Raw genomic sequence first — 14,510 nt, forward strand, 5'->3', positions numbered from 1 at the left:
GGTAAAATAACACCAGACACCAGAAGCCATTCAAGTAACAAATGGATGTGCTTGCTCTTATGTTAAAAATAAGTTAGATATAGCCTACACTTCTTTTGCGTAAATTTTTCATAAGTGCTTTAAAAGGTTTTTTTTTATAATGAGATGCTATTATAGAGTGTTGGAATTATTATTTTTATTGCGTTTATTGTTAGTGTGTAAAAGACAAGGCCATGATGATCACTCTTTTTCTCTGCAAGTCTCCATCTCTCAGTCCCTTACACACAAATACCCGTGCAATGCCAGCTGTTTGCATTCGGTGCCTCAAATATTTGCTCAGCCTGTTGTCTTTGTCTGCACCCAACACTCCAGCTGCACATTGCACATGGCCGTCTCTTCCCTTTCATGCATATTTTTGTCTCCATTCTCTCTCTCTTTTCCCATTCATTCATTCATTCATTCATTCATTCATTCATTCATTCATTCATTCATTCATTCCCCCTCTCTTATGCCTCATTGAATATGGGAGTTTTGATTATTTAGAGAAACCATACATTTGGGTGCCATTCAACTGTGTGATGTGGCAGTTTCTCAACCTTTTGATCAGGGGTCACAAAATATCAAAACTGCATCTGTTTGTGTAATAAAACTAATATGATGTTAAGGATATGCTTAATGTAATGAAAGTGATTTGCCTTTTATTGCCCCTGTGTTCAGCAAACATAAAGAGAGATCCTCCAGTAATCTCTTAGAGATTTATATAAGGCTTAAGATGAAAGATAGAGGTCTGAAGGCCCACTAAATAGTCTGTGCGCCTTCCATAAGAGTTTTTTTTTTTTTTTTTTTTTTTTTTGATTGTGTGTTTTTAGTCAAATCAGAGGGATGGCAGCCCTTAGCGTTTACTTAATTTGAATCAAATCAGATTTTAAATCAAGTCGCCTATATTCACATGACCCTGAAGTGTCTCTGTAAAATCTTCTCAGAAATGTTAAATCAGATTTGAGAGGTTCTAAAAAAGCCTGCGTGTGAGAGACAGAGAGTCACATATGTTTTGACCTACACACCTGTCTGCTCTGAACACTCTGGGCAGCTGCCACTCACCACTGCGGGCAGCCAGTCCCATAACACCTGTGTGCCAACCTTCCAGTTCAACTTGCCCAATAGGAGGCAGGCAGTCTGTCAAAGGGCGGGTGTTAACTCCCCTGTCATTCTGTGATTGGGCGCTTTGACAGTCACCCTGACCCTATAGTGGCTCTGAACACTGTGCATACAAATCACTGTCTAATAAGCCTACACAGCAAAAAAGAAATAATTTTTGTCTTGTTTTCTAGTTCAAATATCTAAACATTCTTCAAACAAGATACATTTACTTGTCAAGCAAAATTACATAAGATATTAAGTATTGTTTTGAGTGAATATTTTCTTAAAACAAGAAAAAAATATCTGCCAATCGGGGTAATAAAATGAATATTATTGTTTATTTTTCATAAAACTTCCAGGACTGTAGTGGAATGATTGAAGACAAGAGGCAGAATGTTATTGAGGTACAGGGTAATGTAGGAGTGCTTGCACACTGTACCTACATAACATACTGCATTAATGCAAGAAATAAGTTCCTCATTGAAATCAGTACATATGTAGGCCTACACTCTTAAGAAAAATGGTTCTAAACAGTACCAAATTAGGGTTCTTCGACTTGTAACAATATGAAGAACCTTTTTTATAAGGTTCCATAAAGAACCATGCTTTGAAAGTGCTATACAGGACCTTAAATGTGTTATAAATAACCTTTTCAACAATATTTATTTTCATTAATATTAGTATATATATATATAGTATAGCTTCACTATTATTAATATAATTTTTATATATCATATTTATTAATATTGTTTTTTAGTCCTTTATCTGCCTGGTCTTATCTTGTTGCCTCTATTTGGGTTTTACATAAAAAAATAAAAATAAAATGTTGTGTCAATTAGGTACATTTATTTTTTATTGACATGGCAGATTGTAGCAAAACTGACAATGCTCTAACAACAGTTGATAGCTGAATACATTAATAACAATTGATATTGAACACGAGATCATAGGTATTCTGAACCATCCATGTGTCTGTTCTTCTATTAACCTTTCTGTTTAGGTGACTGAGGATGAGCTTGTCTATAAGTTCAACATTATCTACACCCCACAAGAGGCTTCATATGGTACTCCTATTGTCAGGAGCAGTGGTGCGGTGGTTGGTATCGAGTGTCATTATCCAAGGTGAGGATTCAATTCATTCAGGCTCACCGGATGTTCTAATCTTGCCGTTCATGGGCAAGAGATGACCGCTTGTTTAACTCCTACAGAACACATAATGTGATCAGCGACGCCTTAATGCCCACTTGGATCCCATATGCCTCAACTAAGGTTGCAGAGGAAGTCTTTGTCTTCTCCCTCAAGCTCATGACTGGTTGGTGTAAGCTAAACAGATTTGTAGTATGTTTGTGAATCATCTGTTAATTTTTTTTTCTTTTTTTTTTTTTTTCTCTCTCTCTCTCTGCAGATGACTGGAGATTTGAGAGACCTTCTAACCAGTACTTCCTGGGTGACATGATAAATCTTGAAGCATCAGTGCATTTGTACAGCCATGTTCCCGTCTGTGTGTTTGTGGACAGCTGCGTGGCTACTGCAGTCCCTGATGTTGCTTCTGTCCCCAGATACTCCTTTATTGAGAATAATGGGTAAGAGGTGCTACCTCATGTATCCCAGCTTCCAGAAGGGTTGCTTGACTTCTAACTGGGTTCTGTTCACAGGTGCCTGGTTGATGCCAAGCTCACAGGCTCCACGTCTCACTTTATGCCCCGGACTCAAGGTGATAAGCTAGGGTTTCAGCTAGAGGCGTTTAGGTTCCAGCAAGCAGACAGTGGGCTGGTATGTATGTCTTGTAGTTGTGTAACCATTTGTATGATATGCTGCCATGGTGTACAAGCAATTGTCTCTGCAGGTCTACATCACATGCGTTTTGAAGGTGGCAACCTCTCCAAGTTCTGAACAGAAAGCTTGTTCATTCTCTGCTAATGGGTATGTTGCCTGCTAGATAAGTGTACAGGTAATTAGTTTCTTTAACTTAATTGAGGGTTTGTTTTTGTCAGGTGGGTGTCTGCAGATGGTTCTGACCAGGTGTGTGGCTGCTGTGACACAACTTGTAGCATCAGAAGTGGAAGTGATCAACTGCTTACAGGTTTGGATTAACTCTGATAACTTGTTATTGTCATGCATGGCTTTAGTTCTCACTAATCATTTTGTTCCTCAGATCTACGCTGGGAAAGAGCATCTGTCGGCCCCATCGTTAAAGAATGACTATGGCCAAAAATAACTGGAAATGTCATGCGACTTCTGGTGACTAGTTTTTGTTGTCTGTACTTGCACATACTACACAAGTGGACATTTTATCCACTTTACATGGTTTCTGTTCAGATATGCACCACAAAAAGCCCATTACTACTGACCTATGTGGGGGGGGGGGCATATTGCTCAAGTCATTTGTGGGGCTAGGCCTATTACAACACTAAAGGGCATTTCAATAGCATCATATCCCTTCTGGTGCTTACTGGATGCTTTTGCTTTATTATTGGGGGTTCGAGTATGTATGCTGAAACCCTGTTGTAATTGATAGAATTTCCAAGTAAGAACTTGAAACTTTTGGAAACAGATGGTACAGCATTTCACGTAAAAATAAGCCCTCTCTTATGTTTTTTCAGTATAGATATTGTTTACATATGTGTAAATATACCAATTTATAAAGTTTGTTAAACATGCTCTTGTTTTTTCTCAGGCTCAGTATAAAAACCACTTTGTGGCGGCATCTGGTGTTCCTCCTAAACTTACTACAAAGTCCAGCAGCTCTTCTGGGTGGACCAGTGCAGGAAGTCTAAGTTCTTTGCCTTCAGGAGCACCTGAGGGGCCTGACAGACCCCACCTGTCCTACTCTCCATCGTCGTCCTCCTCATTTTCCTCCATGCTGCCGCCCCCTGCCCTCAGCTCAGGCACCAAAATGAGCGGTTTCAGTAGTGCTGGCTCCCTGAGCTCGGTTTCAGACTCTTACTCTAGCTCTTCTTCAAAAGAGGGGTCCCGTAGTGATAGGAATGCTGACGACAGGGGTCATCATGGAGAAAGTCATTATCGTCATGGTGACAGGCATAGTGGGGGAGACCGTGATCGCTACGGGGAAAGGGACCGCTATAGTGACAGAGATCGTCATGGCGATAGCCGAAACGGTGAAGGGAGCCATAGGGACAGAGAGGGACGGTCAGAACGAGATGGGGGTGAGAGGTCAGGGATTCATAAAGACAGCTTTGCAGTTCCTGATCCCCCCAAACGCAAGAAAAGCAGATGGGACAATTAAAGTGTATAGGATAGAAGCAGTCAACTGTTCTTAGATCTGAACACACAGCTGACCCAGTCTCCCCAACAGTGTCTTTATTTGTCTGTGTGTGTTTTTTTCTTTCTTTTTTTCCAACCATTTAGAGCTGTGAATTGGTAGGATGAGTAATCAAATGCACCTTGAGCCCAAGTGTTGTGTTAAAGTAGATACCTGTTCAGTGGCACACAAGTTGTTTCTTTCTGAAGAGACTAAACCAATGAGAAAATGTTGACTCTGGCTGTGTAACTGGAAATATAATCTGATTTCAAATAGTTGAGTACTTTTTTATTACTGTGTGCTGCTTCACAAACTATTTGTGACCTATATATTTTCTTTAAGATTCGCCAGCGTGTTCACATTTTAAGTTCTTAATGTTCATTAATGAGCTTGTCTTTTGTTCATACCTGTTAATATTTTAAATTAAACATTTTCAGTAGACTGTTCAGATTATAGTCTTTTGGTGCTGACCAGCATATAGTATAGTTCAAGAAAGAATGAAGTCAACATTGAATCCACAAACACTCTGATCAACCTAAACATAACAGTTGTAATGGGGAGAAAACATATCAGTGACTCTATAATAAAATAATGTTATGATCCTGCATTCCTTTGGTTCTGAACTAAATTTCTCCATTTCAGTCCCTTGTGAAGATTGCTGTTGATGTGAGGGAAGAATGTTTGTAACAATCTAAACCTGAAACATACTAAACTTAGTTTTTTTTGAATAGTGTACAATTCTGTCTGTGGCCATGTTTCTGAATTAATAAAAAAGGAAGACACAAAAAGACTTGGGGTTGTTTGTGTTTCAGGGAATTGATCTGTCATTTTGATATTTAAAATAAGCAATTATTTGGTTTAGCTACTAATAACATGCCCTTATATGGTACCTCATTTAGAATCAATGACTTTCACCTGTGTTATATTGACTGAGTAAATTGGCAGGTGCAGAGAAAAATGATGCTTGTCACGAGAGAGGTGGAGCCATTCTGATTGACATCTGCATAAATTTGGATGGTAGCACCCTAATGTGTTATTGAATCAAGCTTGGCAATAATGGGGTTTTGGCAGGTTGGAGTTGGATTGGTGTTTATTCTTGCACTTGGATTTTCTGAAGCTCAATGGAGAGCAAGAGCAGCAGATAATCGGAGTCCAAGCGAGTTTAAGCCTAGAACATTAGCTAAAGCTTCTCGACAGGCTGATTCTAGGGTGTCTTTGGTTCCCAGTAACGCTGTATTTGCACCACAAAAGTATCCCGCTCCGTTTCCTCTCCAGACACCAGTCAGGACTGACTTTGGGAAGTCTTCTCAAGATCTTATGGGTGTTCAATTAAAAGAGCTGTTGCAGGGTCCAGTGGCAAAACTGACGTGGAGCTTTCCAAGTTTACCAGAGGAGCCACAGCAGCCAGATGTTCCTTTTGAGTTGCCTTTTCCTGTCCCTGCCAACAGTGTAGCTGCTCAGTGTGGAGAGAATTCACTATATGTGGAAGTGATGAAGGACTTCTTTGGGACTGGGCACCCAGTGTTGTCCTCTGGTTTTACACTGGGAGGCTGTACTGCAACTGGAGAGGATTCTTCTGCTCAAGTGTTGATCTTTGAGTCTGAACTGCATGGATGTAGCAGCACATCAATGGTAAGGTTCTGTTGTGACAATCATAGGTATTCTGAACCATCCATGTGTCTGTTCTTCTATTAACCTTTCTGTTTAGGTGACTGAGGATGAGCTTGTCTATAAGTTCAACATTATCTACACCCCACAAGAGGCTTCATTTGGTAGTCCTATTGTCAGGAGCAGTGGTGCGGTGGTTGGTATCGAGTGTCATTATCCAAGGTGAGGATTCAATTCATTCAGGCTCACCAGATGTTCTAATCCTGCCGTTCATGGGCAAGAGATGACCGCTTGTTTAACTCCTACAGAACACATAATGTGATCAGCGATGCCTTAATGCCCACTTGGATCCCATATGCCTCAACTAAGGTTGCAGAGGAAGTCTTTGTCTTCTCCCTCAAGCTCATGACTGGTTGGTGTAGGCTAAACAGATTTGTAGTATGTTTGTGAATCATCTGTTAATTTGTGGGGTTTTTTTTTTCTTTTCTTTTTTCTCTGCTCTCTGCAGATGACTGGAGATTTGAGAGACCTTCTAACCAGTACTTCCTGGGTGACATGATAAATCTTGAAGCATCAGTGCGTTTGTACAGCCATGTTCCCGTCCGTGTGTTTGTGGACAGCTGCGTGGCTACTGCAGTCCCTGATGTTGCTTCTGTCCCCAGATACTCCTTTATTGAGAATAATGGGTAAGAGGTGCTACCTCATGTATCCCAGCTTCCAGAAGGGTTGCTTGACTTCTAACTGGGTTCTGTTCACAGGTGCCTGGTTGATGCCAAGCTCACAGGCTCCACGTCTCACTTTATGCCCCGGACTCAAGGTGATAAGCTAGGGTTTCAGCTAGAAGCGTTTAGGTTCCAGCAAGCAGACAGTGGGCTGGTATGTATGTCTTGTAGTTGTGTAACCATTTGTATGATATGCTGCCATGGTGTACAAGCAATTGTCTCTGCAGGTCTACATCACATGTGTTTTGAAGGTGGCAACCTCTCCAAGTTCTGAACAGAAAGCTTGTTCATTCTCTGCTAATGGGTATGTTGCCTGCTAGATAAGTGTACAGGTAATTAGTTTCTTTAACTTAATTGAGGGTTTGTTTTTGTCAGGTGGGTGTCTGCAGATGGTTCTGACCAGGTGTGTGGCTGCTGTGACACAACTTGTAGCATCAGAAGTGGAAGTGATCAACTGCTTACAGGTTTGGATTAACTCTGATAACTTATTGTCATACATGGCTTTAGTTCTCACTAATCATTTTGTTCCTCAGATCTACGCTGGGAAAGAGCATCTGTCGGCCCCATCGACGTTAAAGAATATGGCTATGGCCAAAAATAACTGGAAATGTCATGTGACTTCTGGTGATATTATTAAATGTTTAATATAATAAATGTTGTAATGTTTGTACTTGCACATACTACACTTACTGAATATTTTTTTCAGCTTACATGGTTTCTGTTCAGATATGCACCACAAAGCTTATTTCTACTGGCCTATGTGGGGGGGCATATTGCTCAAGTCATTTGTGGGGCTAGGCCTATTACAACACTAAAGGGCATTTCAATAGCATCATATCCCTTCTGGTGCTTACTGGATGCTTTTGCTTCATTATTGGGGGTTCAAGTGTGTATGCTGAAACCTTGTTCTAATTGATAGAATTTCCAAGTGAGAACTTGAAACTTTGAGGGATGGCAGTAGACCCAACCTGTCTGTTGTCAAGGCTCAACCCCAATAGACCTGATGGTGGCGCCACTGTGATCAAAAGTATGTAATGGCTCAGAACTCATAAACCATTTGTCACAGGCTCAAGTGTCTTATATCATTGGATTGCTTGACAGGAATCATAATGGATTTGATGTCATCCTGGTGAAATTTTCAGTTTAAGAACATACTTTTGTGAGCTAGTTCTAGGTTTATTTGTCTGATCAGAACCAAACCTGTGCAGAAATATTCTCTGGAGTCTGGTTGTCAATTTTAATTCACTTTTGCAACAGGGTGCCAAAATGTTTGACTTGGGTGTGGTCATTTCCACTAAAACAGCTAGCCCTCTTGTACACAGTCTGTGGTCGTGTGAAATATGACATGCTATAAAATGACAAAACATGAATATGGCTTTAGCTATGCAACAATCAGTCAGTTTGACTTGAAAACTGGCATGCGGTGTCTTTTGTTCAAGGTGCAGCTATATTGTCTGAGGACATTCGCGCATCTCGAAATACATGGCCGCCATCGGCAAATGAATATTGAGCTGTCAGACTTTGGCTGCATCTGAAATCGCATACTCTGAGTAGGTAATCATCTGAGTGAGTAATTACTTCACAACCTCTAAAAAAGTACGTTAATATACTGTTAAAGGTGCTGTATGTAATTTTTTGACTACTCTAAAGCATAAAAATACCATTATGTTTCAGAGATTTAGGAAACATGCTAAGTTTACATACCTGTTTCTCTGAAAAACAATGCTACAGCCAATTATTCTGCTTTGAAATGTGCGTTTCGGGAATGTCTGTTTTTGTTTTCGTCTGTGTGATTCCGCCCACTGCCAATTTACCCAGTAGTATTTCAACACCCCAGGTTACCAGTTGCCATAAAACACAGTCCCTGTGTCTCAGTGTATATACTATCCATCCTAAACAGTATGTGAGATTAAAATAAGTGTGTCCTAAAGCATAGTATGTTGAAAAGAGTGTGCCATAAGATGGTCTACTATTTCCGTGCTCACTATAACGGCTAATATTGCCCACAACCCATTGCGCTTTGGAGGACGATCCGGTTCAGAACTACAAACATCTGCAATAACAATGTTGACTTTTATAAAGATACATTTGGCCATTAACTTTTAAATGCATCATTATGCATTAATATGAGGAGAGTTCTCCGCGACTGCAGATCAACGTGCCACTGCATTTCTCTCCGATATGGTAGGACATGAAATTAAATGTGGAGAATTTTAACTGTGAAAAGATGATTGACAGGCCAGTTTACTGTGACAGGATGCAACAGAGAGCAACCGTTAAAGACGCAATTGTTTGACGTGTTAGTATGTCCCAAAGCTAGTCTACTTTTTTGCTACACACTCAAAAGTAGGCTATCTACTTTTTCTTCACAAAAAGAGTACATCATTTTAGGGCGTAGTATAAGTAGGCGAATTGAGACACAGCAAGTGTTTTGCAGATTCTACCCGACCTAAAAATCCTGGGCATCCATAATAAGCTCTATGAGCAGACACACATTAAAACGCAGATAAATCAGCTCATCAACACAGTGTAAGGTTCGACATCTTGTATTGTGAATTGCACTCATTCGTATTGCGTCCTCAATCTGGCAACCCGCTTGAGCGTTGAGTCTGAGGAGGAAGGGGCGTGAAGTGTGGAGGTGCGTGGTACCCGGTGGGGTCTTCTGCTGTTGTAGCCCATCCACCTCAAGGTTGTGCGTGTTGTGGCTTCACAAATGCTTTGCTGCATACCTCGGTTGTAACGAGTGGTTATTTCAATCAAAGTTGCTCTTCTATCAGCTTGAATCAGTCGGCCCATTCTCCTCTGACCTCTAACATCAAGGCATTTCCCCCCACAGGACTGCCGCATACTGGATGTTTTTCCCTTTTCACACCATTCTTTGTAAACCCTAGAAATGGTTGTGCGTGAAAATCCCAGTAACTGAGCAGATTGTGAAATACTCAGACCGGCCCGTCTGGTACCAACAACCATGCCACGCTCAAAATTGCTTAAATCACCTTTCTTTCCCATTCTGACATTCAGTTTGGAGTTCAGGAGATTGTCTTGACTAGGACCACACCCCTAAATGCATTGAAGCAACTGCCATGTGATTGGTTGATTAGATAATTGCATTAATGAGAAATTGAACAGGTGTTCCTAATAATCCTTTAGGTGAGTGTAGTTGGATATAAAAATCTATGGAGTTTGTTAAACATGCTTTAAAAACCAACATTTTTTTTAAGTTCTTAATGTCCATTAATGAGCTTGTCTTTTATTCATACCTGTTAATTTTAAATTAAAAAATTTCAGTAGATTGTTCAGATTATAGTCTTTTGGTGATGACCAGCATATAGTTCAAGAAAGAATGAAGTCTACATTGAATCCACAAACACTCTGATCAAACTAAACATAACAGTTGTAATGGGGAGAAAACATATCAGTGACTCTATAATAAAATAATGTTATGATCCTGCATTCCTTTGGTTCTGAACTAAATTTCTCCATTTCAGTCCCTTGTGAAGATTGCTGTTGATGTGAAGGAAGAATGTTTGTAACAATCTAAACCTGAAAGATACTAAACTTTGTTTTTTTGAATAGTGTACAATTCTGTCTGTGGCCATGTTTCTGAATTAATAAAAAAGGAAGACACAAAAAGACTTGGGGTTGTTTGTGTTTCAGGGAATTGTCATTTTGATATTTAAAATAAGCAATTATTTGGTTTAGCTACTAATAACATGCCCTTATATGGTACCTCATTTAGAATCAATGACTTTCACCTGTGTTATATTGACTGAGTAAATTGGCAGGTGAAGAAAAAAATTATGCTTGTCACAAGAGAGGTGGAGCCATTCTGATTGACATCTGCATAAATTTGGATGGTAGCACCCTAATGCGTTATTGAATCAAGCTTGGCAATAATGGGGTTTTGGCAGGTTGGAGTTGGATTGGTGTTTATTCTTGCACTTGGATTTTCTGAAGCTCAATGGAGAGCAAGAGCAGCAGATAATCGGAGTCCAAGTGAGTTTAAGCCTAGAACATTAGCTAAAGCTTCTCGACAGGCTGATTCTAGGGTGTCTTTGGTTCCCAGTAACGCTGTATTTGCACCACAAAAGTATCCCGCTCCGTTTCCTCTCCAGACACCAGTCAGGACTGACTTTGGGAAGTCTTCTCAAGATCTTATGGGTGTTCAATTAAAAGAGCTGTTGCAGGGTCCAGTGGCAAAACTGACGTGGAGCTTTCCAAGTTTACCAGAGGAGCCACAGCAGCCAGATGTTCCTTTTGAGTTGCCTTTTCCTGTCCCTGCCAACAGTGTAGCTGCTCAGTGTGGAGAGAATTCACTATATGTGGAAGTGATGAAGGACTTCTTTGGGACTGGGCACCCAGTGTTGTCCTCTGGTTTTACACTGGGAGGCTGTACTGCAACTGGAGAGGATTCTTCTGCTCAAGTGTTGATCTTTGAGTCTGAACTGCATGGATGTAGCAGCACATCAATGGTAAGGTTCTGTTGTGACAATCATAGGTATTCTGAACCATCCATGTGTCTGTTCTTCTATTAACCTTTCTGTTTAGGTGACTGAGGATGAGCTTGTCTATAAGTTCAACATTATCTACACCCCACAAGAGGCTTCATATGGTACTCCTATTGTCAGGAGCAGTGGTGCGGTGGTTGGTATCGAGTGTCATTATCCAAGGTGAGGATTCAATTCATTCAGGCTCACCGGATGTTCTAATCTTGCCGTTCATGGGCAAGAGATGACCGCTTGTTTAACTCCTACAGAACACATAATGTGATCAGCGACGCCTTAATGCCCACTTGGATCCCATATGCCTCAACTAAGGTTGCAGAGGAAGTCTTTGTCTTCTCCCTCAAGCTCATGACTGGTTGGTGTAGGCTAAACAGATTTGTAGTATGTTTGTGAATCTGTTAATTTTTTTTTTTTCCTCTTCTCTCTGCAGATGACTGGAGATTTGAGAGACCTTCTAACCAGTACTTCCTGGGTGACATGATAAATCTTGAAGCATCAGTGCGTTTGTACAGCCATGTTCCCGTCCGTGTGTTTGTGGACAGCTGCGTGGCTACTGCAGTCCCTGATGTTGCTTCTGTCCCCAGATACTCCTTTATTGAGAATAATGGGTAAGAGGTGCTACCTCATGTATCCCAGCTTCCAGAAGGGTTGCCTGACTTCTAACTGGGTTCTGTTCACAGGTGCCTGGTTGATGCCAAGCTCACAGGCTCCACGTCTCACTTTATGCCCCGGACTCAAGGTGATAAGCTAGGGTTTCAGCTAGAGGCGTTTAGGTTCCAGCAAGCAGACAGTGGGCTGGTATGTATGTCTTGTAGTTGTGTAACCATTTGTATGATATGCTGCCATGGTGTACAAGCAATTGTCTCTGCAGGTCTACATCACATGTGTTTTGAAGGTGGCAACCTCTCCAAGTTCTGAACAGAAAGCTTGTTCATTCTCTGCTAATGGGTATGTTGCCTGCTAGATAAGTGTACAGGTAATTAGTTTCTTTAACTTAATTGAGGGTTTGTTTTTTGTCAGGTGGGTGTCTGCAGATGGTTCTGACCAGGTGTGTGGCTGCTGTGACACAACTTGTAGCATCAGAAGTGGAAGTGATCAACTGCTTACAGGTTTGGATTAACTCTGATAACTTATTGTCATACATGGCTTTAGTTCTCACTAATCATTTTGTTCCTCAGATCTACGCTGGGAAAGAGCATCTGTCGGCCCCATCGACGTTAAAGAATATGGCTATGGCCAAAAATAACTGGAAATGTCATGTGACTTCTGGTGATATTAATAAATGTTTAATATAATAATGTTGTAGTGTTTGTATTTGCACATACTACACTTACTGAATATTTATTCAGCTTACATGGTTTCTGTTCAGATATGCACCACAAAGCTTATTTCTACTGACCTATGTGGGGGGGCATATTGCTCAAGTCATTTGTGGGGCTAGGCCTATTACAACACTAAAGGGCATTTCAATAGCATCATATCCCTTCTGGTGCTTGGATGCTTTTGCTTCATTATTGGGGGTTCAAGTGTGTATGCTGAAACCCTGTTGTAATTGATAGAATTTCCAAGTAAGAACTTGAAACTTTGAGGGATGGCAGTAGACCCAACCTGTCTGTTGCCAAGGCTCACCCCAATTGACCTGATGGTGGCGCCACTGTGATCAAAAGTATGTAATGGCTCAGAACTCATAAACCATTTGTCACAGACTCAAGTGTCTTATATCATTGGGATGCTTGACAGAAAGCATATTGGATTTGATGTCATCCTGGTGAAAATTTATTTTTCTTTTTTTTTTTAAGAAAACCTACTTTTGTGAGCTAGTTCTAGGTTTTTTGCCTGATAAGAACCAAACCTGTGCAGAAATATTCTCTGGAGCCTGGTTGTCAATTTTAATTCACTTTTGCAACAGGGTGCCAAAATATTTGAATTGGGTGTGGTCATTTCCACTAAAACAGCTAGCCCTCTTGTACACAGTCTGTGGTCGTGTGAAATGACATGCTATAAAATGACAAAACATGAATATGGCTTTAGCTATGCAACAATCAGTCAGTTTGACTTGAAAACTGGCATGCGGTGTCTTTTGTTCAAGGTGCAGCTATATTGTCTGAGGACATTCGCGCATCTCGAAATACATGGCCGCCATCGGCAAATGAATATTGAGTTAAAGGGATAGTTCACCTAAAAATGAAAATTCTGTCATCATTTACTCACCCTCAAGTTGTTTCAAACCTGTATGAGTTTCTTTGTTCTGCTGAACACAAAGGAAGATATTTGGAAGAATGTTTGTAATCAACAGATCTCGGTCCCCATTAACTTCCATAGTAGGAAAAAAATATACTATGGTAGTCAATGGGGACCGAGATCTGTTTGGTTACTGACATTCTTCCAAATATCTTCCTTTGTGTTCAGTAGAACAAAGAAACTCATACAGGTTTGGAACAACTTGAGGGTGAGTAAATGATGACAGAATTTTCATCTTTGGGTGAACTATCCCTTTAAATATGCTGTTAAAGGTGCTGTATGTAATTTTTTGACTATTCTAAAGCATAAAAATACCATAATGTTTTAGATATTTAGGAAACATGCTAAGTTTACATACCTGTTTCTCTGAAAAACAATGCTACAGCCAATTATTCTACTTTGAAATGTGCGTTTCGGGAATGTCTGTTTTTGTTTTCGTCTGTGTGATTCCGCCCACTGCCAATTTACCCAGTAGTATTTCAACACCCCAGGTTGCCAGTTGCCATAAAACACAGTCCCCGTGTCTCAATGTATATACTATCCACCCTAAACAGTATGTGAGATTAAAATAAGTGTGTCCTAAAGCATAGTATGTTGAAAAGAGTGTGCCAGAAGTCCCCAGATGGTCTACTATTTCCGTGCTCACTATAACGGCTAATATTGCCCACAACCCATTGCGCTTTGGAGGAGGATCCAGTTCAGAACTACAAACATGAGTAAAAAGTGTTAAAAAACGACAGCACATGGTGGATATGCGTGACCGACAGTGAGAGGTTTCGAAAAAGGTTTGAGTGACTAATCAAAGTTTAACCTGATAAAAAAATATATATATATTTAATGTTATCCGTGGTATTTTTCATCTGCAATAACAATGTTGACTTTTATAAAGATACATTTGGCCATTAACTTTTAAATGCATCATTATGCATTAATATGAGGAGAGTTCTCCGCGACTGCAGATCAACGTGCCACTGCATTTCTCTCCGATATGGTAGGACGTGAAATTAAATTAAACGTGGAGGATTTTAACTGTGAAAAGATGATTGACAGGCC

At 40.4% G+C, this 14,510-nt stretch overlaps 3 protein-coding genes across 3 annotated transcripts; all 3 read left to right on the forward strand.

The window, feature by feature from the left end:
• Nucleotides 1–1,490: 1,490 nt before the first annotated feature.
• LOC311304682 (zona pellucida sperm-binding protein 3-like) lies at nt 1,491–3,321 on the forward strand (the record flags this gene model as incomplete). Its single annotated transcript, XM_084431859.1, has 8 exons — nt 1,491–1,523; nt 2,120–2,241; nt 2,328–2,431; nt 2,525–2,702; nt 2,775–2,892; nt 2,966–3,042; nt 3,114–3,202; nt 3,275–3,321. 8 exons carry the CDS (start codon nt 1,491–1,493, stop codon nt 3,319–3,321), a joined length of 768 nt encoding a protein of 255 aa, XP_084287985.1.
• A 2,040-nt stretch (nt 3,322–5,361) lies between these two features.
• LOC311294243 (zona pellucida sperm-binding protein 3-like) lies at nt 5,362–8,207 on the forward strand. Its single transcript, XM_084415025.1, has 8 exons — nt 5,362–6,013; nt 6,090–6,211; nt 6,298–6,401; nt 6,498–6,675; nt 6,748–6,865; nt 6,939–7,015; nt 7,087–7,175; nt 7,245–8,207. Exons 1-8 carry the CDS (start codon nt 5,438–5,440, stop codon nt 7,310–7,312), a joined length of 1,332 nt encoding a protein of 443 aa, XP_084271151.1. The 5' UTR covers nt 5,362–5,437; the 3' UTR covers nt 7,313–8,207.
• Nucleotides 8,208–10,591: 2,384 nt separating this feature from the next.
• Nucleotides 10,592–12,514, forward strand: LOC311294257 (zona pellucida sperm-binding protein 3-like). The gene is made up of 8 exons (XM_084415053.1): nt 10,592–11,183; nt 11,260–11,381; nt 11,468–11,571; nt 11,647–11,824; nt 11,897–12,014; nt 12,088–12,164; nt 12,237–12,325; nt 12,395–12,514. The coding sequence occupies exons 1-8, from the start codon at nt 10,608–10,610 to the stop codon at nt 12,460–12,462; spliced, it is 1,332 nt and encodes a 443-aa protein (XP_084271179.1). The 5' UTR covers nt 10,592–10,607; the 3' UTR covers nt 12,463–12,514.
• Nucleotides 12,515–14,510: the final 1,996 nt, after the last annotated feature.

The sequence above is a fragment of the Rutilus rutilus genome (genome assembly GCF_951802725.1).
Source record: "Rutilus rutilus genome assembly, chromosome: 1".
NCBI classification, from domain to species: domain Eukaryota; kingdom Metazoa; phylum Chordata; class Actinopteri; order Cypriniformes; family Leuciscidae; genus Rutilus; species Rutilus rutilus.